Source organism: Cydia strobilella, chromosome Z, assembly GCF_947568885.1.
Source record: "Cydia strobilella chromosome Z, ilCydStro3.1, whole genome shotgun sequence".
NCBI classification, from domain to species: domain Eukaryota; kingdom Metazoa; phylum Arthropoda; class Insecta; order Lepidoptera; family Tortricidae; genus Cydia; species Cydia strobilella.
In genome coordinates this window covers 58,204,363-58,229,436 of record NC_086068.1, presented here as the reverse complement: position 1 = coordinate 58,229,436, position 25,074 = coordinate 58,204,363, and the positions used below count along the sequence as shown (strand labels likewise).

General features: G+C 41.7%; 1 protein-coding gene and 1 long non-coding RNA gene across 2 annotated transcripts in view; one reads left to right on the top strand and one right to left on the bottom strand.

Annotated features, from left to right (window-relative positions):
- Window positions 1-1,097, bottom strand: part of LOC134755243 (uncharacterized) — a 132,984-nt gene extending 131,887 nt beyond the window's left edge. Inside the window, exon 1 of the long non-coding RNA XR_010129020.1 lies at window positions 1,055-1,097. This is a non-coding gene — a long non-coding RNA (uncharacterized LOC134755243). The remainder of the gene's footprint in view (window positions 1-1,054) is intronic.
- Window positions 1-25,074, top strand: part of LOC134755232 (amidophosphoribosyltransferase-like) — a 43,088-nt gene that overhangs the window by 12,565 nt on the left and 5,449 nt on the right. The window contains exons 3-11 of the mRNA XM_063691754.1: window positions 11,948-12,056; window positions 13,113-13,259; window positions 15,055-15,178; window positions 16,328-16,458; window positions 18,076-18,194; window positions 19,568-19,603; window positions 20,403-20,492; window positions 22,072-22,230; window positions 23,960-24,087. Of these exons, the coding sequence (XP_063547824.1) occupies window positions 11,948-12,056; window positions 13,113-13,259; window positions 15,055-15,178; window positions 16,328-16,458; window positions 18,076-18,194; window positions 19,568-19,603; window positions 20,403-20,492; window positions 22,072-22,230; window positions 23,960-24,087 (1,043 nt within the window). The remainder of the gene's footprint in view (window positions 1-11,947; window positions 12,057-13,112; window positions 13,260-15,054; window positions 15,179-16,327; window positions 16,459-18,075; window positions 18,195-19,567; window positions 19,604-20,402; window positions 20,493-22,071; window positions 22,231-23,959; window positions 24,088-25,074) is intronic.

The following is a 25,074-nucleotide window of genomic DNA, read 5'->3' as shown; positions in this document are numbered from 1 at the left end:
CACGACAAACGGCACTCCGGCATCGCTTCATGGTAGGAATTCCAAAAATACGCACGAAGCGTTTTGCTTCCACATTTCTTATGCGAACTGCCAAGGAGTGGAACGCCCTGCCCGAGTCTGTGTTTCTGCATGAGTACAATTTGGAGCTCTTCAAGGCAAGAGTTAATAGGTATCTCATAGGTAAGCGTGCTCCACCGTAGACCACATCATCACTTACCATCAGGTGGGATCGTGGTCAAACGCCTGCCCATTCATCATAAAAAAAAAGTCATGCTCAAAGACTTTTGCTATTGCGGGAATAATCGATACCGGTCTATAGCCATCCATGCCTCCTCTGCTACACGGAAAAAAATATTTTTTACAATACTACCAGAATGTATTGTTCTTGTAACAAATTTTGCGTTCTCCTAACATTTTTTTCTGTTTAGCCAACCATTTGATTTGAAGCGATTACAATTCGTTTGTAACGGACAATGTTCAATTTGTTAATATAATAGTTAATAGTTGAGTTTACTATCTGTAGAGTTGTCATATATACTACGATAAAAATTGTAGGGTCTACCGAATTCTCGTTACAACAACCAGATTTTTTTTTCGGTGTCACCTTTCCTTTGAAGATAGGAGCAACCTTACTTATTTTAAGCGGATCTGGGTACGTACCTTCTTTTATGCAGCGATTAAATTCGTTCTATGTTGTTCTTTATTGGTAGGTACGAAATACTATCTTACCTACTATTTGTATAGATACCTACTGTGTTAAAGGAACCAAATCCAGTGCCCATTTAAGGTCAGTGAACATCTAGGTCGGTCTAGTGTTACACTGCTCTTTCAAAAGTATTTGGTCTTATATGAATGACTATAAAGCGGCGCATACGACGTTTAAGACCGGGACAACGTCACACTATAGGCACAGTCCATAAAACAATATAGTCAATCGACGAAGCCGTCTATAGTTTATAGACTCATCATCTTCCTCGCGTTATCCCGGCATTTTGCCACGGCTCATGGGAGCCTGGGGTCCGCTTGACAACTAATCCTAAGAATTGACGTTGACACTAGTTTTTACGAAAGCGATTGCCATCTGACCTTCCAACCCAGAGGGGTCCAAGGGGTCCAAGGGTTCCAAGAGTGCCCATCTACTCGATATACTGGAGGCCCCCCGGAAGACCTGATAAAACTGAACGACGAAGCTATCAAGTGGATTAATTCTCTGGAGTTAGATTTATGATTTCTCTGTATCTGTATATATTAACATAATGCCATACGATTAAATAAAAAAAAACCCAGAGGGGGAAACTAGGCCTTGTTAGGATTAGTCCGGTTTCCTCACGATGTTTTCCTTCACCGAAAAGCGACTGGTATAAATATCAAATGATATTTCGTACATAAGTTCCGAAAAACTCATTGGTACGAGTCGGGGGTTTTGAACCCGCGACCTCCGGATTGAAAGTCGCACGCTCTTACCGCTAGGCCACCAGCGCTCTATAGTACTCTATACCTATAGTCTATAGTTTATAGACTATAGGTAGTTAAATAAATGTAAAGAATGTGTTTTAGCTTTTCCGGTGCTTGAAACATTTATCAGTTCTGGCTTTAACCTATTTCATTTAATCGTGGAATGTTTTCATGTACCCTCAAATGGATAAATATTCGATCTCGTTTTGGTTTGTAGGTATCTATTTGCTATAACTAGGGCGAAGTAAAAGCAAATATTACAAAACTAAATTACTATTGATTAATCAAATCATTTCGATTTATTCTTATTAACAAAATAGTACGATTATAGCAGCGTCGTTGTTACGTTGATTAAGTAATATATCGTAGTAAAAATTCTGCAAGTTTTGGCACATCGAGTTAAATTAATTGACCTGAAGAATTTTCCCAATAAAATACCTAATTGTAATTTGTTTATATTCTTTTAAATACCTAAAGATACAGACTATAGACAGGGCAATTTTGCGGGGTGCGAGGGGTGTACCGTGCGCACCCGAGCTGCATACATTAGCCATTGTTAGTAGCTCGGTACACGTCAAAGACGTCGGTCCACGTACCTATACTTTTTACACTGTAATAGGTATGTGCTATGTACCTTTTAACACAGGTCTAGAATGACGCTTACGCTTAAAGATACCGCTAACCGGGGTGAATAGGGATGGCTGGGGTGAAATAAGGACAAAACTTATTTTGTGATTTACCTGACAATGTCCTTGACTTCTTTGTATGATACAATTTGCGTGGGTTTTACGCATTTTAAGTTTTGTCCCTATTCACCCCGGTTGACGGTAGTTGAAGTGTGTTAAACTTCTTTTGCACTCATGAAATGTTTATAGGCATCCAATCCAAAGAAGCAGATGTAGTGACAAAAATTGAGAAAGGTATGTTGAGATGGTTTGGACACGTGGAAAGAATGAGTGAAAGAAGGCTAACAAAGAGAGTGTATAAGGGAGAGGTAGAAACGGGAGTTGGAAGGGGCAGACCTCGGCGAACTTTCTCTGATCAGATCGGGGAAATCCTGAAGAAAGGCCAGGTCAAGAGCACCCTAAACCGGCGAGAGTGTATGAGGAATGTTATGAAAGTGAAGGAAGCGAAAGAGATATGTCAGGATCGTAGCAAGTGGAAATCATTGGTCTCTGCCTACCCCTCCGGGAAATAGGCGTGATTATATGTATGTATGTATGTAAAAGAAGCAGACTTCAAATGAAAAAAAAAATACGGCCAAGTGCGAGTCGGACTCGCGCACGAAGGGTTCCGTACCATTACGCCAAAAACGGCAAAAAATCACGTTTGTTGTATGGGAGCCCCACATAAATATTTATTTTATTCTGTTTTTAGTATTTGTTGTGATAGCGGCAACAGAAATACATCATCTGTGAAAAGTTCGTGAGATGCAGCCTGGTGACAGACAGACAGTAGTACAGCGGAGTCTTAGTAAATAGGGTCCCGTTTTTAACCTTTGAGTACGTAAGCCTAAAACCGTGACCACTTTTAAGCTACATAGCGGCCGCTTGAATGTACCAAAAGATTAAAATCGAATTGAATATACTGTTAAGATCTTGAAATTGTTATTGGCTATGTTTTCTGTTCACTATGGTTTGTATTAATTTTTGTATTGCTGTTGATGCCCCAAATAAATACAAAAAAAAAATTAAATAAAATTTAAAAGTTTTAACTTCTGTTGACTGCATTGCGAATTACTGTTCTTTTTACTATGGCATATGCGAATTCATATGTTAAATCTGTTCAATAGAAATGGCCTTTACAAGTACAGTATTGTTATTAATCCTTAGCCATATTATTAGGTTTTGGGATTCATGTTTAACCCTAAGCTTTGTTCTAGCGATTTTAGTCTGTGAGTACAACGGAGTGAGCGCCTGGCATTCAATCCAAGCGGCCTTTGTGCAATTTGCTTGCACAAAGCTAAGGCCGCTTGTTAATCAATCTAGTTAAATACCCACTACCCTGCCTGTGAAGCCGATTGTCAATACACTAGATGACAAATTTTCACTAATGGTATCAATCGATCAGGTTCATTTTTAGGATCAAATGTCTATATTGGACCCATTGCATTAAAGCAATACAAAAGTCAGAAATGATAATCAAAGCCAGACAGTCGTACCAAAGATAGATATAACTCCGTAATAGATGGATACAGTCTAAGGAAAAAACGTGCCTCGAAAATCAAGAAAATTTGATTCTCGTTCAGAGGGCGCTACTAGCTTTGGCCTACTGTCGTATAGATGGCGTTGACGGTTTCGTTTGTTATTTAACAATTTTAACGCATGTCAGTGAAAGAACATGGGTCAAAATCATAAAAATAATTAATGCAAATAAAAAAAAAACATTTATCCATATTTAAATACATTTTATGGTATTTTTATAAATCTTTATTTTTAGTTTTAAAGTGTGTCTACAGATGGCAGTGAATTTACAGGGGTTACAAAATTTACTATGACAATACCGCTCTAGTATAAGTTACATGTAAGGAATCGAATGGTACCCTTACTTTTTTCTTTTTTGGAAGTTGAAAAATTACTTAAATTTTGACTTTTAAGTCCTGTATTTTTGTATTATTTCCATATATTATTTTAATATCTACATTATTGTGATAAATTACTCATTTGCTATCTATGTTACTAGATTTTGTTATAAAACTCAACATGTGTCATCATCCCTATTCAATGTATTAACTAAGGTAAGCTATAACCATTACATTCACACGATCTATATACCTACATAAATGAAATAGTTTAGATGCGTGTTGCCTCGATTCTTAGAATGCCTGGGGAGAAATGAGGGTGGCTGAGCATTATTTAGAACATTAACCGTCAGTGAATCTTATTGCATTGAGATACGGTTTATAAATGATAAGAATGATAAGTTGATGCAGTATTGATAGGCTGTAAGCAGATGGAAGTATCGTGTTTCATACGACGTGTTTTGGTGGTAAAGTCTATATGCAATGCAGTAGGGGGGGGGGGGGGGGTGTTTGCGTGTACAGCATCTCTGTTTATTATGGGGGAAATCGACGGCAATAATATCATACTAGTGGCAGGAGTGAAGTGCGCAGTAAGAAAGTTCGATGGGTCGGATCCAAGGTGTCAGGGCCTTTGATAGAGAAAGATAGTCTTTTTGCGATTCCTATAAAAGGAAAAAGATAATAGTGCCATGTTTTGTCCTTATCACCGACCGGGTGGCATCATAGGTAGGAGGCGATGGCGAAATACCGAAATTTATAAGTGAAAGAGAAAAGATCCTATGCTGCCCAAATTTTATATGAATATATATTCTTTCTCTTACCCCCGGTCGCTCGGTGGCGCGTTTATAAATACTTGTATATATATACTATTTCTATGGTCGGATCGGTTGGCCAGTCGTGACACAAAAGATGTTCTAAATATGAAAAAACCATCTGGCTTGGGTTGTCATATGAAAAAAACCGGCCAAGTGCGAGTCAGACTCGCGCACGAAGGTTTCCGTACCATTAAATCACGTTTGTTGTATGGGAGCCCAGCTTAAATATTTAATTTATTCTGGTTTTAGTATTTGTTGTTACAGCGGCAACAGAAATACATCATGTGTGAAAATTTCAACTGTCTAGTTATAACGGTTCATGAGATACAGCCTGGTGACAAACTGACAGACAGACGGACGGACAGCGGAGTCTTAGTAATAGGGTCCCGTTTTATAGCCACAATTGATGCCAAGTCAATGTTAAAACATAGCTTGAAACAAGACTCACTGGCCAAGGTCTAGGCATTCTTGTTAAAGAACAAAAAGAAAATAAAAGAATTGACACGTCCAACTTTCTTTTTAAATTATCGTCGTTATATCCGAAATCCACTGTAGTACATTTAAATACGATCAACTTTCCCTACTGCCTTCACCTATACTATCTACCTGCGCTCTCATAGCAAGTAATCAAATTACGTCGCAACAGCCATATGAAATATGAATCCTATCGAATTATTCCATCTCATAGTGAAACTGCACGCACTAATCGCATCACATGCGCCCTGCCTGTTAGCCCGGACCTAGGACCTTATCCTGTTCAAACACATAATAATACCAACCTTATATCTTCCCAATAAGGTAGTTTTTACAACGCCGAACTTGAGTTGATTGTAATTATAAATCCATCCATCGTGCGGAAGCGGTGCGCCTCTTTACTTAGCCGCTGGCGGGGCACTCGGGGCAGCGCTAACAGTATCATGATAGCGTTGTTGGATAAGTGGGACTCCCCTCTGCTGTAGCAGTGGACAAAACTTCACACTGCAGTAAAATAGGTAAATTTATACTTCAAATCAAATCGCATTATTTTCTGCAGAATGTCCTCGGACATGGTTGTCGTGAACTAAATTAAAATTGCCTTGAGGACTATAAGTATAATATTGGGATGCTAGTTTCCCTATTTACATCATTCTCGTGTTTAATGCTTGCTCCATTTTTCTTTGATTACACTTTAAAATTAATAGAGAAAAAAAGCTTATAATATCTCTGTTTACGACATTTACTTGTGTGACAGTAAACAACAGCTGTTGCTTGGTTACAAAGTTTAATATTCTAGATAATCTAGATAAACATCAAAAATAATGACAAAAGACTATGAACTATAACTACTAGAATTAAAGTTGAATTTGACTAACGTACGTATCTATGAATCTAATTCAATTTGACAGAAGCCCACCGTATTTAAGGTTTATAAGGTCTACTGTCCTTAAAATTGTGTATGAGATTACAAGCAAATATCAGCCTTAATGAATGAAGTATTGGATCCGTGATTTTCGAAAACATAGTCGTATGCTTATTTTAAAGACTGAACTGATGAATGAACTCTAAGTACTAGGGATAAAGTAGAATTTTGCTAATGCTGTAATGCGACATGCTAAAGATAGCCCAAAAAATTTGGGGCTATAGAAAAGTTTCACTTTTGCAGTTTTTGCGTATACAGAAACCATACAGAAACCTTCGTGCGCGCGTCCGGCGCGCACTTGGCCGGTTGTTTCTACTATTTCTACAAACAGTTTTTTTTGTGCATGGCTTGGTTACCCTTAACATTGCAATTTTAGAAAATAAGGTATATGTATAGTCAACATTTTGAATCAACCCTTTGAAAGCCACGCATCTTGTGTGCGGCGCGTCATCCTGATTCTTGTCGGAGTGCACAAAGGTTGATATTGGGTCAAAGGGTTATTTAAGGGGTCCACTGATGATCAGTCCGCCGGACGATATCAGACTGACAACTTCCGAACAGTTCCGAACTACTGACAGGCCGATATCGTCCGGCGGACTGGTAATCAGTGGGCCCCTTTGCCCTTTTTGCGCTGTTTCTAAGGAAGTTTTACATAATTTATCAACTATTTTAAACATATCGCCATGGTTACGCGAGGCAGATAGCCAATAGATAATACCAATTTGTCCCATAGCTTATCGCGGGTCGTCAGCTGATCTGACCTCGGCGAATTTCATCATGAAGTTCGCAATGCTGACGTCATTGTGTCATGTCCAAGTCATGTCTGGCCGTTATGACGGGATATAAAAATACATATAGACAAGGGCCTGACACTTTTTGATAGAGAAGAATAGTCTTATTGCGATTCCTATGAGAGGAAAAGACAAAATGGTGCCATGCTTTGTTCTTATCAGTTTTAGCGACCGGGTGGCATCATAGGTAGGAGGTGATGGCGAAATACCGAAATTTATAAGTGAAAGAGAAAAAATCATATGCTGCCCAAATTTTATATGAATATTCTTTCTCTTACCCCCGGTCGCTCGGTGGCGCGTCTATAACTACTTGTTTATACTATGTCTTAAAGATTTTTTACGTTTTTGTGAATCAACATAGTTACCTTATTAATTATTGTCAGCATATCACCTATAACTTTATTACATATAGCCTTAATTACTTAGTTTTACAGCGCATTGGCGCCCTTAGCTGTAATGCTGTAAAATTATATTTCAATAAATATCACATATCAAATGTCTATGATGGACGAAGCTGAGTAAGATAAAGATAAAGAGAGGTCATTCTACTTTTTACTGCAGGTTTTTACGATTTTAAACCAATCTTGAAGTTTTAATATTCGTAATGCGTCTTAACTTACACTAGCTACTAAAGAAAGATCGGCACAGAATAGGCCTCAAAATTTGACCCTGCTTTTTTTTATTTTTAGAATTTATAACCAAATATTATGCAATCGCAAAACGCGTCTATTATGACAGATATGACCGCAAGCTGGCGCAAGCGCAAGCAGGCGTCCGTTCCGTCTGCGCGGCAACTACTATGGCTTAGACACCAAAATTGGTGTGGGCCGCATGTACTTGTAGCGACGCGACGAAATGGCGGAGTGAGCCACGCCTATACACAATTTTGCTGCTGTTAAATAAGAGTTGTGATTGCCTGATTGGCACCTGATTGGTCACTATAAGCTGCACATTTTAAAGCTGTCCCACTGACGTCCAGTTTTTTGCGGGTACGGTTTTCTGCTGGATCCCGTTTTAGTAGTATACGTGCTACTATAGTAAGGTTCACACGAGCATTCTGTTTGCGGGATACTGTACGCATACTACAGAAAACTGGATCCTGCAGAAAACCGTACCCGCAAAAAGCTGGACGTCGGCACAGGGCGGACACGCTATACATCAAAAATCACTTGCGTTTCTATGTGTGAACGGTACGTCTGTACACGCGGCATGCGTCATTGTGTGAGTAAGTTGCTCAAAAACAGTACTGAGCGGCCGGCAAACGGCCGTCAATCTGCTGTCGCGGGGCGAGGTAATTTGATTCGAGGCGGGGCGGTGCGTGGCCGTTCTGTATGATAATACTATTATTTATTCTGTGACGCCAGTGAGAAGGAGCTCTTACAGTTGAGTCGCTAGCGGCACAAGTCACGTGAGGTCGTTATTGAGCTCTAGTAAGACTTTTATATTATATCTATTCTGGTTCGTTGGACTTGCGTTACTTGGCCACATGTCAAGCGCGACTTTAAGTATGGAGTCACGCGCAACAACGCAATTCATGCTAACTGGTCTGATGCGTAGTTTTTGAGACTAAGTGTAAGGCCTGAGTGGACGCTCGACTTAGGCGTGCAGCGGGGCGGGGCGTGCGGCGTGCTTGTTAAACAAATGCAAACGTATAGGAGCGGCCTTAGTGCACGCTGCTCAAATCACTTGTGAGCCCGACGCCACGCTTCACGCCCCGCCGAACGCTCCGCTTCGAGCGTCCACTCAGGCCTTACACTAAGACTCCACTGTCCGTCTGTCTGTCACCAGGCTATATCTCATGAACCGTGATAGCTAGACAGTTGAAATCTTCATAGATGTATTTCTGTTGCCGTTATAACAACAAATACTAAAGAGTACGGTGGGCGAATCCGACTCGAACTTGTCCGGTTTCTATTCTCCGACTACTCTAAGTTTGCGCCTCATATCTACAATATAAGCGTAAGCAACATTCTAGATCTGCGGTTTGCCCTTACGTAGCGTCATTCTTGACGTTGCATTTGGCATGAAAACTTGGCGTGGTCGGACTCTGCATGACTGGGCAACGACAACGACAAAGCCAGCGCCAACGACAACGACAGCGCCATAAGGACTTTATTATTTTCCTAGGATTATGACGCCTTCATACTCTGTCGCTTGCCAAGTCGATGCAAGTTAAGGGGCCATTCCGATCAATTCCGATATCGGCCTGTCAGTTGTTCGGAACTTTTTGTACTAACTGACAGGCTGATATCGTCCGGCGGACTGATAGTCAGTGGGCCCCTTTATATTAAGTTTGTATGTTGCTATATAAACATAAGCCTGTTATACATTGGCATATTCTCGAAGTCCTTGGAATCCTGATCGATGCAGCTCGTTGCATCCTAGGTAACCTAGATCAATAGCCTCACGCATGCGTACAGTCCAGACTTCCTTGTAAATAGGAAGAGTTTATGGACATATGAACTTAATTGTACTTGAGCCCTATTTGTTTAGATTTATTGCACAAACGAGTCCCGGTTGCGATTCCAAACGCTACACGGGAGTGCGACACACTGTAAGAATGGTCGTAAAGAAAGATAGGGAGTGCGACACACTGTAAGAATGGTCGTAAAGAAAGATAGGGAGTGCGACACACTGTAAGAATGGTCGTAAAGAAAGATAGGGAGTGCGACACACTGTAAGAATGGTCGTAAAGAAAGATAGTCTTATTGCGATTCCTATAAGAGGAAAGAGAAAATAGTGCCATGCTTTGTCCTTATCACCGACCAGGTGGCATCATAGGTAGCGATGGTGAAATACCGAAATTTATAAGATTGAAAGAGAAAATATCCTATGCTGCCCAAATTTTATATGAATATTCTTTCTCTTACCCCCAGTCGCTAGGTGGCGCGTCTATAACTACTTTTATAATACTGTGTCTATGATTTCCATACATTATTTGTTCCGATTGTCGTTTTCTATCAATGATGGTCACCTGCAGCGGTATCATGGTCGCATTTTTATCATTTGTCATGTCATGCGACACTTTCGCATTTACATGTAATATACGTATATATTTGTTAGAACGTGATAGCCATGATGACAGATGATAAACAGCCGACCATCTAAGCCCTGCTAAAGGAAAGAAAAGAGAAAATAGTGCCATGCTTTGTCCTTATCACCGACCGGGTTTTTTTTCATGGTCGGGTTATGGCAGCATAGGTAGGACGCGATGGCGAAATACCGAAATTTATAAGAGTAAAAGAGAAAAAGGATTATGCTGCCATACATTAACTTGTCAATACAAATATGTCGACCGGTCAAGACGACCGGTCTGGCCTAGTGGGTAGTGACCCATGCCTGTGAAGCCGATGGTCCTGGGTTCGAATCCCGGTAAGGGCATTTATTTGTGTGATGAGCACAGATATTTGCTCCTGAGTCATGGGTGTTTTCTATGTATTTAAGTATTTATATATTATATATATCGTTGTCTGAGTACCCATAACACAAGCCTCCTTGGGCTTACCGTGGGACTTAGTCAATCTGTGTAAGAATGTCCTATAATATTTATTTATTTATTTATGTCTTTCTCTTACCCCTGGTCGCTCGGTTTCATGTCTACTATGCCTATGTTAGTGGGCTAAGATGATCGGTTTTTTTATCATCTGTCATCAAACCTGTCACGTTCTAACAAGTTATGTAAGTGCGAAAGTGACGCATGACATGACAAGTGATAAAAATGCGACCATTGATACCGCCGCTGCACAACCCTTATTTTCAATGAACAGGAACATTTATAACGGGGTTTGATTATGACGCACGTTTTAAAATAATCTGTGTAGGTTGATACACGAAAACCGGCGTTGGTTTTATATGATAATGTTGAATGAAGCTACCTATACCTCTTGTCTTATATTAGGTCTCATTGACGAGATCAATTGTGCATTAACCTATGCAGTGTTCGAGAAAGTCTCGGCAGTTGTTTACATCATAATTATACTTTAATGTTATAGTCTTTAGTTTTCAAGCTACTCCAACTGTGGAGAGAATTGTTGTAACATGGCAAACCTGCATGGTGCAGTCACCGCGCGTTTCTATATACTTACTTTACTCTTTGCAACGCGCGCATGTTTTGTTGTTTCGGGACTTTCGGGTGAATTATGGGTGAATGTTTCTTGACTTGACAATTTGAAGGCGAATCGCACAACTCAAATTACATTTATTTAATGTTATTTAAAGCTTAAATGCTCTATTATTGGTTAAAATTACTTCGTATCTAATGCGCTGCCTCTAACGCAGACCTTTTTTCTGGTTGCAAACTGAAGACGCATAATTGAAGCTACTTATTTTCTTGATATTGGCTGCTGGAGTTTTTATCTGCTTGCGCCTGGTGAGCCCGCGTAGCCCGCAGTAGCACCCGCTGCCGGAATTCATCGATCAGCTCGACGAAGATTGGTATTCGAGAACGTTCAGTTATTGGTTTAGACTCGTGTACTGACGGACATTAGTTTATTTTATTGTACATATTTTGATTATGATATTGTTTTATTATAAGAACATAGTTTTCATTTACTACCGCTCTCGTTAGCCGGCTACATTGTATTAAAAACCGCAAACAGGAGGCGCCATAAAAAGGGTTCAGAACGCTATTTAATGTTTATCTGTGTCGTTTTCAAGCAAAAGGTACCACATTGTCGCTTGCCATAAGGACGCTCTGACAGGTTATTCGTATAAAGATACAAACAAATTTCGTCCTTATGGTAAGCGACAATGTGGTAACTAGGTACCTTTTGCTTGAAAACGTCACACCATTACCATCTCTATAGACTTAGGCAGTAGATCCGCCCAGAATGAGCTCTTCAAATTTCATCAAGATCTTACGGAAAAAAAAATGGACAACAAATAAAAAAAAATACCATCATCGCTAATAGACGTTAACATATTTTTGAGAAACTGCTATCGAATAACACCGTAAATTTGTTCCCAGGACTTACACACGAATGTGGCGTTTTCGGCGCCATCGGCACCGGCGAGTGGCCCACTCAGGTCGACGTGGGGCAGGTCATCTGTTTGGGACTCGTCGCCCTCCAGCACAGGTTAGTTTGTTCCCAAGACTCACACACGAATATGGCGTTTTCGGCGCCATCGGCACCGGCGAGTGGCCCACTCAGGTCGACGTGGGGCAGGTCATCTGTTTGGGACTCGTCGCCCTCCAGCACAGGTTAGTTTGTTCCCAAGACTCACACACGAATATGGCGTTTTCGGCGCCATCGACACCGGCGAGTGGCCCACTCAGGTCGACGTGGGGCAGGTCATCTGTTTGGGACTCGTCGCCCTCCAACACAGGTTAGTTTGTTCCCAAGACTCACACACGAATATGGCGTTTTCGGCGCCATCGACACCGGCGAGTGGCCCACTCAGGTCGACGTGGGGCAGGTCATCTGTTTGGGACTCGTCGCCCTCCAGCACAGGTTAGTCAACTGAGGCGCGCCGCTACAGCCTAATATCAACCTTCGTGCATTCCCACAAGGTTCACTTTGACGCGCCGCGCACGATACGCGTTGCGTTCATAGGGTTAAAGCGTGTACCAAAACGTATTTAATATAAAGTGAACCGATCTTGTTCAAACTTGTTCGAGAGATTGGCTCACTTTAAATTTCGTCAACCTTAAGTCCCCGGCAAGCTCGGCCGAATTTCACCTTACCATACGAACGAGTTTCGTTCTCATTTTAAAACTACGTGTTGGATTGTAATTAAACTTTGCACATACAATGACATGAGGTATATCTAGGTCTGTAATTAGTATATTACTATATACTTGTTACTACAAGTTTGTAAAACAAACGAAATAGAGCGAAAACAAGTTTTGTAAAAACTTAACACATTCACTGCCAGGGGGCGTGGCCTAGGAACAAACTTGTATGACGGTGAACGCACATGTGCGTTGGGGGCAGTGAATGTGTTAAATTCGCAGTATTTTTTAACATGGTATATGAAGCTACATAAACTACAGACCTAGACATACCTTATCCTATGTACAAAATTTCAGAGCAATCTAGCTAGTCGTTTTAAAATGAGAGCGTAACTACGTTTGTATGGAGAACCGAGCTTGTTAAGGGTCCCCTCTCATGTTATATGTTTATTGATTACAGAGGCCAAGAATCAGCCGGCATAGTGACGTCAGAGGGCAAGAGCGCCCGCACATTCAACTCGCACAAGGGCATGGGCCTCATCAACAACATATTCAACGACGAGGCCATGAAAAAGCTCAAAGGGAACCTCGGTATTGGTCACACCAGGTCAGTATTGTCAAACTGACATATTCGCTAACGTCTGCGTAACTTACATTCTCGCTCACACCAGGGATGTTGCGAATTCGCATCCGCAACCGCGGAAATTCCGCATTATTTTCAACATCCGCATCCGCATAAAATCGATGCGGAGCTTAATGCGGATGCGGATGTGGAACAGGTAGGTACAGGAACGTCTTAGCGGCGGCGTAAGTGCTAGGTTATTTCGTCATTAGCCAATAGGAATCTCGTTTCGTTTTTGTGATTCGTCGATCGAGCACTTTAGCCTATGACGGACAACGACAAGAAGTGAATAATTTGTTTTATTTGGACTTTAGTATAGTAATGCGATTGTGGGGCACCTATATTCTTGTTCAAATACTAAGTTTCGTTTTTTTTTAATAAAAATTACCGTAAAATGGGGCGAGTAGGAGCAAAACTGATACTAAAGTGTAATATTTGACGTTTTTATGTGCCTAATCTCGACATCCGCATCCGCGGATGTGAGCCTTTAAATATCCGCATCCACGTGCGCGGATGTCAAAAAATCGGCATCCGCAACATCCCTGGCTCACACTAATATGCGAGTACTAGCGAGATTCATAGAAAGTAAGTTACGCACACGCTAGGGAATAAATGTCAGTGTAACCGTACGGTTTATGTAGATTTATTTTATTTTACACCGCAAGGCTCTCTATACTGCAAAAACTGATGAGAAAGTTGCATTATTATTTTCTTTCTTTCTTTCTTTCATTATCCACCAGAGTGGCTTATCCTATATCCTTAAGTTGGCTGGTAGAATTGACTTAAGTGATGGTTTTGAATGATTTGAATTTGATTTGTAATGTTTTACAGTTAGTGTTATCTACGCGTTGGTGCAGTGAAAATTTCTTTTTGTATTTTCCTTGTAAATCAACTGTTATCCATGTCGCTATTGCGCGTTACTGATATCTTATTTAATGTTATTTTTTTTTCTTATATGCATACCTAGAGGACATAGCGTAAGTAAGAAAATAAGTGATCTGTATTGTAAACAAAGTAAAATTACAAACTGTGACTTATTTCTATGATTAACTCATGTATTTGTGACGTTTTCAACCAAAAGGTACCACATTGTCGCTTGTCGATAAGGTTGATTTCTAATTGAAGCTATATGGAAATAGCGCCTTACTGACAAGCGACAATAAGTACCCTTTTGGTTTAAAATGGCACATTTATGTGTTTCACCTTTTAGTTCATATTGATGTTACATTAAAAACTATAGTAGACCCAAACCAAACGGACGACCGGGGTCAAACTTCTCATTCACGCTCGCATGGTCGAAAGTAGGGTGAGAGAGATAGAGATATGATCCCAGTCGTCCGTTTGGTTTGGGTCTACTATAGTGTACAACACTTTATGTGAAATTCAGATTATTTGTTATTTATTTAGGCCACTTCTATAGGGAATATTACGCGAAACTCTGCGTAGGTGGCGTCACTACCACAATCCGAGGGTCTATCGCGAAACAAGAAAATCGACATTTTGTTATCTAACATCTCTGTCACTTGCATATTCGAGCGATAAAGAGGCAGATAGCGAAATTTCGGATTCGCGTTTCCCGGTAGGTCCTCTGTAAACAAACCGCCTTGATGCATCAATGTCATATTTTATTATCTCTGAAAACTTGTCAAAAATCTGTTAAAGTTACAGTATGTATAAGTTACTCTATTTACTAAACGGGCTAGTGCTGCACTCTGGTGGCAGAGCATTGCAGTAATACTCCCTGATCGCGTAAATTTCAAATAGCTCTTATTTTCTATAGATACTCGACGTCCGCAGCATCTGAGGAGGTGAACTGCCAACCGTTCGTAGTGCACACGGCGCACGGCGCGCTCGCCGTGGCACACAACGGCGAACTCGTCAACTGCTCCAGTCTTAGGAAGATGGTTAGTATGACCATACCTCAGTGGGCCCTTTTGAGCTGTCTCGTCTCTAGATCCGGGGGGTACTCGATGTAGCAGCGTCTGAGGTGAACTGCCAACCGTTCGTCGCACGGCGCGCTCGCCATGGCGCACAACGGCGAACTCGTCAACTGCTCCAGTCTTAGGAAGATGGTTAGTATGACCATACCTCAGTGGGCCCTTTTGAGCTGTCTCGTCTCTAGATCCGGGGGGTACTCGATGTAGCAGCGTCTGAGGTGAACTGCCAACCGTTCGTCGCACGGCGCGCTCGCCATGGCGCACAACGGCGAACTCGTCAACTGCTCCAGTCTTAGGAAGATGGTTAGTTTGGCCATACTATCTATGGTCCCTCAGTGGGCCCTTTTGAGCTGTCTCGTCTCTAGATCCGGGGGTACTCGATGTAGCAGCGTCTGAGGTGAACTGCCAACCGTTAGTCGCACGGCGCGCTCGCCGTCGCACACAACGGCGAACTCGTCAACTGCTCCAGTCTTAGCAAAATGGTGACCCTAACAGCATTTATACTTCATTATGACGTCATAATTACTTTATTATGACGTCGCTAACGTCACTTTGCCACCTGGGGAGTGTAGCCAACGTGTTCTCTATGGTACCTCAGTGATACAAAGGGCCCTTTTGAGCTGTCTCGCCTCTAGATCGGAGGGTAAATACTCGAGTGGCCTCTGAGGTGAACTGCCAATCGTTCGTTGTGCACACGGCGTGTTCGCCGTGGCACACAACGGCGAACTCGTCAACTGCTCCACTCTTAGGAAGATGGTTATTGGATCTGTGGCCTATAGTAGCCCAACAATAACAATGTTGAACCCCAGACAAGCATTCTCACAGAGGGAATCGAGATTCCTAGATACTGCAAGAATTATCACTGTCACTACATAGTATAAAACAAAGTCGCTTCCTGCTGTCTGTCCCTATGTATGCTTAGATCTTTAAAACTACGCAACGGATTGCGGATGCGTTTTTTTAAACAGAGTGATTCAAGAGGAAGGTTTATATTTATATCAGCATTGCACCCGTGCGAAGAAATTAAACAAAATAACGAATAAGGGCGTAGAACAAAACTAATTAATTTGTTTAAAATAGTTTGGGTCACAAATTAATCTATTTCTCTGTGCTCAGGTACTTGGCCGAGGCGTAGGCCTCTCCACACACTCGGACTCGGAGCTGATCACACAGGCGCTGTGCCTCAACCCCCCTGAGGGCGAGACCGACGGCCCGGACTGGCCGGCTAGGATCAACCAGCTCATGAGGTAGGCGCATAGGCCTCTCCACACACTCGGACTCGGAGCTGATCACACAGGCGCTGTGCCTCAACCCCCCTGAGGGCGAGACCGACGGCCCGGACTGGCCGGCTAGGATCAACCAGCTCATGAGGTAGGCGCATAGGCCTCTCCACACACTCGGACTCGGAGCTGATCACACAGGCGCTGTGCCTCAACCCCCCTGAGGGCGAGACCGACGGCCCGGACTGGCCGGCTAGGATCAACCAGCTCATGAGGTAGGCGCATAGGCCTCTCCACACACTCGGACTCGGAGCTGATCACACAGGCGCTGTGCCTCAACCCCCCTGAGGGCGAGACCGACGGCCCGGACTGGCCGGCTAGGATCAACCAGCTCATGAGGTAGGCGCATAGGCCTCTCCACACACTCGGACTCGGAGCTGATCACACAGGCGCTGTGCCTCAACCCCCCTGAGGGCGAGACCGACGGCCCGGACTGGCCGGCTAGGATCAACCAGCTCATGAGGTAGGCGCATAGGCCTCTCCACACACTCGGACTCGGAGCTGATCACACAGGCGCTGTGCCTCAACCCCCCTGAGGGCGAGACCGACGGCCCGGACTGGCCGGCTAGGATCAACCAGCTCATGAGGTAGGCGCATAGGCCTCTCCACACACTCGGACTCGGAGCTGATCACACAGGCGCTGTGCCTCAACCCCCCTGAGGGCGAGACCGACGGCCCGGACTGGCCGGCTAGGATCAACCAGCTCATGAGGTAGGCGCATAGGCCTCTCCACACACTCGGACTCGGAGCTGATCACACAGGCGCTGTGCCTCAACCCCCCTGAGGGCGAGACCGACGGCCCGGACTGGCCGGCTAGGATCAACCAGCTCATGAGGTAGGCGCATAGGCCTCTCCACACACTCGGACTCGGAGCTGATCAAGTGATCACACAGGCGCTGTGCCCGACGGCCCGACTGGCCGGCTAATAGGATAGGAGGAATAATGTATTGTTCGTCCACATTTTCGTTAGTCATAATTTGTTTTTTCTCCGAAATGTGTAACTTTTCAGGATCGCCATAAAACAAACCTAACCTAACCTATCTATAGGATAACCTTACGACAATCCTGAAAAGTTAACGGTTTCAGAATTATGACTAATGATAATATGACAATCATTACATTATGACTTTCAATAATTATGTCAAACAAAGGGACCCCGGTATAAACTCTTACGGTATATACGGAAACTTGATTGTCATTACAAGGGCAAACTCCAACCAAAACCTTTTTTGGTTAACGTTGTCTCGATTTTGTTACCGTTACTCTGCATAGCTATGTCATATTCTTTGTCCAGTGTGCATTGCGTCTCACTCTCTCATTAAGCAAAATTTGAAACGCAAATACTAAGATATTGGACAAATGGAATACCATCCTATAGTGATACAGCGGAGAGAGGTGACCACCAAAACTTTAAACATAAGTTGTTGAGGTAAAACTTTAAAACCATTCCATCGCAAGTTTCACGCAGGTTGCCATATCTTTTCTTCCCTTCTAATTTCCTGCCTATACGCCCCTTCCCAAGCAGGTTCTACTTTATTTCGGAAGTTTTGAAATTTGATATTTATGTAAATATTTTTTTTTCAGGTTGGCGCCCCTCAGTTACTCCTTGGTAATAATGCTGAAAGACAAAATATACGCAGTGAGGGATCCGTACGGCAACCGGCCGCTCTGCCTCGGCAAGATTCTGCCCCTAGGCTCATCATGTAAGTTTATTTATTATTAATTGTATGTCTTTTCACATTTAGGAACCATGTGGTCCTGGGCCTTTGGAAAGCGTGTGGGGCCGAAGCCAACAGCGCCGTGACCTCTGAAATTTTGAGCTAAAAGCAAGGGATACTAATAATAGTAGTTTATGAGACTGTTACATAATAAGAGGCAAAAAATACGAGTGTGGGTTTATGAAAAGACATCTGCATGACACTTTACAGTACATATGGTGCAACTTTTTTTCTCGCACTAGTGCGTAAAGAGCACTTTTCGTGCATATGTCGAAAGTTTAAAGGGCCATATGTACTGTAAAACGTTGTACGATACACGTGCGAATAGGTAATTCGAAACGAGTGGCGATAAATTAAAACACAACCGCAGGGAGTGTTTTAAAACGACACGAGTTCTTCTTTTCCGCACTTGTATCGTAAATAGCTATGAAAATATCATTGCACGGGGTTTCATTTAATTTCTACCTTTTTTGGGCAATTTCCCCCAACTCTTAACTATAGGGTATTTGACTACTAGTCAAGTCAGTTTCTTTTTTCAAATTGTCAAAACGATTTTGCTACTATGGAACTTATATGAAACACTAGCATGTGACGTCGCGATCAAATTACCTACTCTTTATAGTTTTATACGGGTTTTAAAGTAGAAATTGTGTCTAAAAATAACTGCTGTCTACGTTTCTCTATTAATCTTCTGATGCTTTATTTCATGCATGGTGTAAAATAATTTATTTTAAAAACAGTCAAATACCCTATTACAAAGCTTGAAAATAATGAAAAAGTGGACTCACTGTCTCGGGCGAGACTCGAACTAGCGGGTCGGGGATACAATCCCGCCGTTCTACCAAGTGAGCTACGTAGACCACAGAATAAGTAATAGTATTATCATACAGAACGGCCACACCAGATTGACGGTCGTTTGCCGGCCGCTCAGTACTATTTTTAAGCAACTCACACAATGACGCATGCCGCGTGTACAGACGTGCCGTTCACACATAGAAACGCAAGTGATTTTTGATGTATAGCGTGTCCGCCCTGTGCCTGGACTTCCCCGTTGACAGCGAATGTTGTCACTACATCCTTCATATGTACCATTTTCAACCAAAAGGGTACTTATTGTCGCTAGTCAGTAAGGCGCTATTTCCATATAGCTTCAATTAGAAATCGACCTTATCGACAAGCGACAATGTGGTACCTTTTGGATGAAAACGTCACATATGTGCCTTAGGGGCGCGACTAGCGACATCTACCGTAAGACCATTACACTTCCTGACTGTTAATTTAATTATTTTTTATCATTACATCACTCAATGGAGTTTTACTATCACAAGCATGTCATGACAACTTTGAATGTTTTTCAGATGCCTACAAAAACTCATCAGAACGCCATAACGAGGGTAAAGCATGCTCCATTACCATTATAAATAACATTATGTTAGTGTCAAAACTTTCGTGAGACACAGACATATTAATAACGGGTCACTCACGTATTTTAAGTCGAAAACGCTCGACATGTTTCACTCCGTACCGGGGAACGTCATCAGGAGCTTGCGTCGACGGTGACGGGCCGGCGCAGACTCCTGATGATTATCCTCGGTACGGAATGAAACATAGCGAGCGTTTTCGACATAAAATACGTGAGTGACCCGTTATTAATATGTTTATTATGTTAGTGTTTTTATTAACAATAGGATTGTTATCATAGACGTGTAAGCTAACTGCAGCGCCATAGTGTGGTGGTGCCACTATAAAGTTCATGTTTTTTCACCACACCAGCTGGAGGCCCCCTGGATTGTTTTAAAACTGATGAGACAATTGCATTTTATCCACATGTGGGGCAAAGTAATCTGATCCAAACTTTGAGTTTTTTCCTAACTTACTATTCGGATAATAACACCTTTTGATTTTTAACCGCTTTTTTTAACAGTGTGGAAGATACAGAATTCTTACAATCTAACAAAACCTATGTTTTTTTGCAGTTAATCTAGTTACCCCTCCCAAATGCATGATTCACATGACGCATATTATTTCCCGCTCATTAGCCTGCCAACTATCGATACGATACGATACGATCATTTATTGATAAAATATATTTTGTCATCGAGCCTATTTGCTTGTGCCGCACAGTGCTGCCACACTGTTGGAATCCCGCCTTTCTGTGTTTGTGTATACTAATAAAATATCTTTTTTTTTTAGTTTTGATGAACGGCAGTTCTAAGAACGGCATAGATGATAGAGCGGAAGGTTGGGTCGTGTCGTCAGAGTCGTGCGGATTTTTGTCTATTGGTAAGTGAAATTTGAACCTTCATCATATCATATCATTTATTGAATGCCAACCATGGTATTACAAGGTGTTTACATATAACAATAACATTATGGAGTACAGCATGGACCCTGCTAGGGCGAGACAAATCTTAAAATATAACTATTTATTGTAGGAAATATGCAACTTATCCAATTTTATAAGTAAATCTAGTTAAATAGATAGAAAATGAGCAATTTATCACAATAAATTGGAAAGTTAAGGGTCCCCGGCAAGCTCGGTTCTCCATACAAACGTAGTTCCGCTCTCATTTTAAAACGAGTAGCTAGTTTGCTCTGAAACTTTGTATTACCAATAGGATAAGGTATATCTATGTCTGGATTTAGTTTATGTAGCTTCAGATACCATAGTTAAAAAAATACAGCGAATTTCAGTTTTTCATACAAAACTTGTTTTTGCTCTATTTCGTTTGTTTTATAAACTGGAACTATATAAACTAATTACAGACCTTGATATACCTCATGTCATTGTATGTGCAAAGTTTCATTATAATCCAACACGTAGTTTTAAAATGAGAAAGTAAATCCGTTTGTATGGGAAGGTGAAATTCGGCCGAGCTTGCCGGGGATTTAAAAAATATATGGGAATAATAAAAAAATACGTTTCAAAAAAAAAAACAAGTACGAAAAAAGTTAAGTACCATTCAATTTCTTACATTTTATTATAAAAAATATTGTATGGCAACAATATATATACATAAACGCTATATCACCGACAAATCGCAATTTCCTTGTTTTCCATTCATCGAAACGGCTTCTAAGCAATAGCTTCGTTACATTATGACGTTAAGCGACACAATTTCCCTTCAAAAATACTTAATATACTTTTTCATCACACTCGCTCAGTAAATGTAAAATTGCACGCAGGCTTAGCGGAAACTAGAGAAAAAGCGTTTTCCCTAGGGAGTTATGAAGTTTCTAGTTTCTAGTATTATAATTAACAGTTTTTTGTCTTTATACTTCATTTTTGTATCGCAAGTGTGATGAAAAACATTGTGTGTAACTCGGGGCGTAATAATATTGCAAACTCTAGTCTATAAATCGTTCCGGCAAGCCGTCGCGATTTAACTATTCTCTCGTTTGGCATATTTAACGCCCCATGTTGCACAATGTACTATAAGACCATAGAGTAACTTATACTAGAGCGGTACTGTCATAGTAAATTTTGTAACCCCAGTAAATTCACTGCCATCTGTCGACACACTTTAAAACTAAAAATTAAGATTTATAAAAATACGATAAAATGTATTTAAATATAGATAAATGATTTTTCTAAATGCATTAATTATTTTTATGATTTTGACCCATGTTCTTTCACTGATATGCGTTAAAATTGTTAAATAACAAACGAAACAGTCAACGCCATCTATACGACAGTGGGCCAAAACTAGTGGCGCCCTCTGAACGAGAATCAAATTTTCTTGATTTTCGAGGCACGTTTTTTCCTTAGACTGTAAACATCTATTACGGAGTTATATCTATCTTTGATAAGACCAAAGACCTATCGTCGCATAACATATTCACTTTACGATTCATTACACAGGCGCCCGATACGTACGCGAAGTGCTTCCCGGCGAGATAGTGGAGATGTCCCGACACGGAGTCCGCACTGTGGACGTGGTGGAGCGGCCCGCTGACAAGCAGCAAGCGTTCTGTATATTCGAGTATGTGTACTTCGCGCGTGCCGACTCCATGTTCGAAGGTTAGTACTTAGGGTTTAGGGCTCAAGTGGGTGTTTTTATGTGTCCTGGTGGCAGTAGAGGCTTAGCACGGAGAGGCTTGGGCAAGCAGCAGGCGTTCTGTATATTCGAGTATGTGTACTTCGCGCGTGCCGACTCCATGTTCGAAGGTTAGTATTTAGGGTTTAGGGCTGAAGTGGGTGTTTTTATGTGTCCTGGTGGCAGTAGAGGCTTAGCACGGAGAGGCTTGGGCAAGCAGCAGGCGTTCTGTATATTCGAGTATGTGTACTTCGCGCGTGCCGACTCCATGTTCGAAGGTTAGTACTTAGGGTTTAGGGCTGAAGTGGGTGTTTTTATGTGTCCTGGTGGCAGTAGAGGCTTAGCACGGAGAGGCTTGGGCAAGCAGCAGGCGTTCTGTATATTCGAGTATGTGTACTTCGCGCGTGCCGACTCCATGTTCGAAGGTTAGTACTTAGGGTTTAGGGCTCAAGTGGGTGTTTTTATGTGTCCTGGTGGCAGTAGAGGCTTAGCACGGAGAGGCTTGGGCAAGCAGCAGGTGATTTGTATATTCGAGTATGTGTACTTCGCGCGTGCCGACTCCATGTTCGAAGGTTAGTACTTAGGGTTTAGGGCTCAAGTGGGTGTTTTTATGTGTCCTGGTGGCAGTAGAGGCTTAGCACGGAGAGGCTTGGGCAAGCAGCAGGCGTTCTGCATCTACACTACCGCTCATAACTATTTAGGCACTCGTAATTTTTTCCATACAATTGTATACAAAATCTACTTTCAGAATTATACCGCTAAGTCGTAGACGGGTAACAGTTTTTTGTGCAGTTAACTTTTTTAATTTAACAGACATATCGAGCTTCAAAATGATGTGCAGAATATTCGTGTACATTGCCTATTTACCAAATGGCAAGCGTAAAAAAATCCATAAATCGTTTTCCAGTAAAAAATCGTTTTATTTTGTATGAAATAGTACATAAGGGTAAAGTCGTTGCATAAAGTGAACTCGAAATTTTAAAGGATGTCTTTGACAACAATTTGAGGCTCAATATATTTACCTAAATAAAAATTCAATCCAACATGTAAGAGAGTCATTTGCTGCGATCGAACAGTATGATTTTGAAAATTATTTTTGTATACAATATTGTGGGTGCCTAAATACTTTTGAGCGGTAATGTACGTGCACTACACACGCACTTCACAAGGTTAGTGCAAGTGAAAAGAGAGAACTTACAAAAATAAGTTTAAAAACTAGCCAAAATTAACCAATAATCCAAAAAATATATATTTTCGGGTACCTTAACTTTACCTCACACCATTGAGTAACTTATACTAGAGCGGTACTGTCATAGTAAATTTTGTAACCCCCAGTAAATTCACTGCCATCTGTCGACACACTTCAAAACTAAAAATAAATATTTATAAAAATACGATAAAATGTATTTAAATATGGATAAATGATTTTTTTTATTTGCATTAATTATTTTTATGATTTTGACCCATGTTCTTTCACTGATATGCGTTAAAATTATAAATAACAAACGAAACAGTCAACGCCCTCTATACGACTGTAGGCCAAAACTAGTAGCGCCCTCTGAACGAAAATCAAATTTTCTTGATTTTGGAGGCACGTTTTTTCCTTAGACTGTATCCATCTATTACGGAGTTATATCTATCATTGCACACACATATGTACGAGGATTTAGATGTTAGTTTGCTCTCCTTATACAATAAACAATTCGTCGTCAGGTCAAATGGTGTACTCAGCGCGTATGCAATGCGGCCGTATGCTGGCGCGAGAGTCGCCCGTCGACGCGGATATTGTGTCCTCGGTCCCAGAATCCGGCACCGCTGCGGCGCACGGCTACGCTAGACAGGTATGTACAAAGCACAGAATAAGTAATAGTATTACCATACAGAACGGCCACGCACCGCCCCGCCCCGACTCGAATTACCTCGCCCCGCGACACCAGATTGACGACCGTTTGCCGGCCGCTCAGTACTTTTCTTGCCGGACGATACCTAAAAACGAGAACTCGTTTTTCATATTTACGTTAATGGCATTATGCAAACCTTCACACCGTAGTCATCTATAATATCTTATTAACCCCTTGAACGCTAAAGAAGGCCAAGGACGCTCAAGGTTACGGTTTAATATTTATTTAATTTTTATTGCACAAAAAAACGTATCGTATAGTCTGCATCATCTCAAATGACTTTTCCGTCTAAGACGGTAATCTGTTAAACAAAAGCCATTGACTGTTTTGTGCGACCTGTCGGTCTTTGTGTGCCATTGTGTGTTGGCGCGTGCCACGGCGCGTGCGGCGCTCACACACAATGGCACAATGGCCAATTGCTCGCACAAAACAGACAATGGCTTTTGATTAACAGATTATCGTCTTAGACGGAAAAGTCATTTGAGATGATGCAGACAATACAAAAAATTGACTAAATAGCATAATAAAAAAAAATTAAAAGCTTTTTATTTCCGGGTAACACGACTTAATCTAGGATTTAAACCTTATTTGTCTGTATCAAAAATTACTCCAGAACCCTCCTAAGAGGTATAGGCCTCTTCCAGATTGTTCCATTTATTTCGGTTTTGGGCCTCCCATATCCAGTTGGCCCCCGCTACTTTAATTATTTCGTCAGACCAGCGTGCCAATGGCCGTCTTCTCTTCCTTTTTCCCATCTGGACATTTTCAGGCTGTCGCGTGTAAGGTCCACCTCTCGTCCCGGAGTCTAGCAACATGGCCAAGGCATGTTGCTAGACTCCAGGACTTAATGTCATGCCTTCTATACCAGTCAGAATAAACTTTAATGAATTCCTATAGTTGTACACAATCGTAGCGTTCACAGGGTTC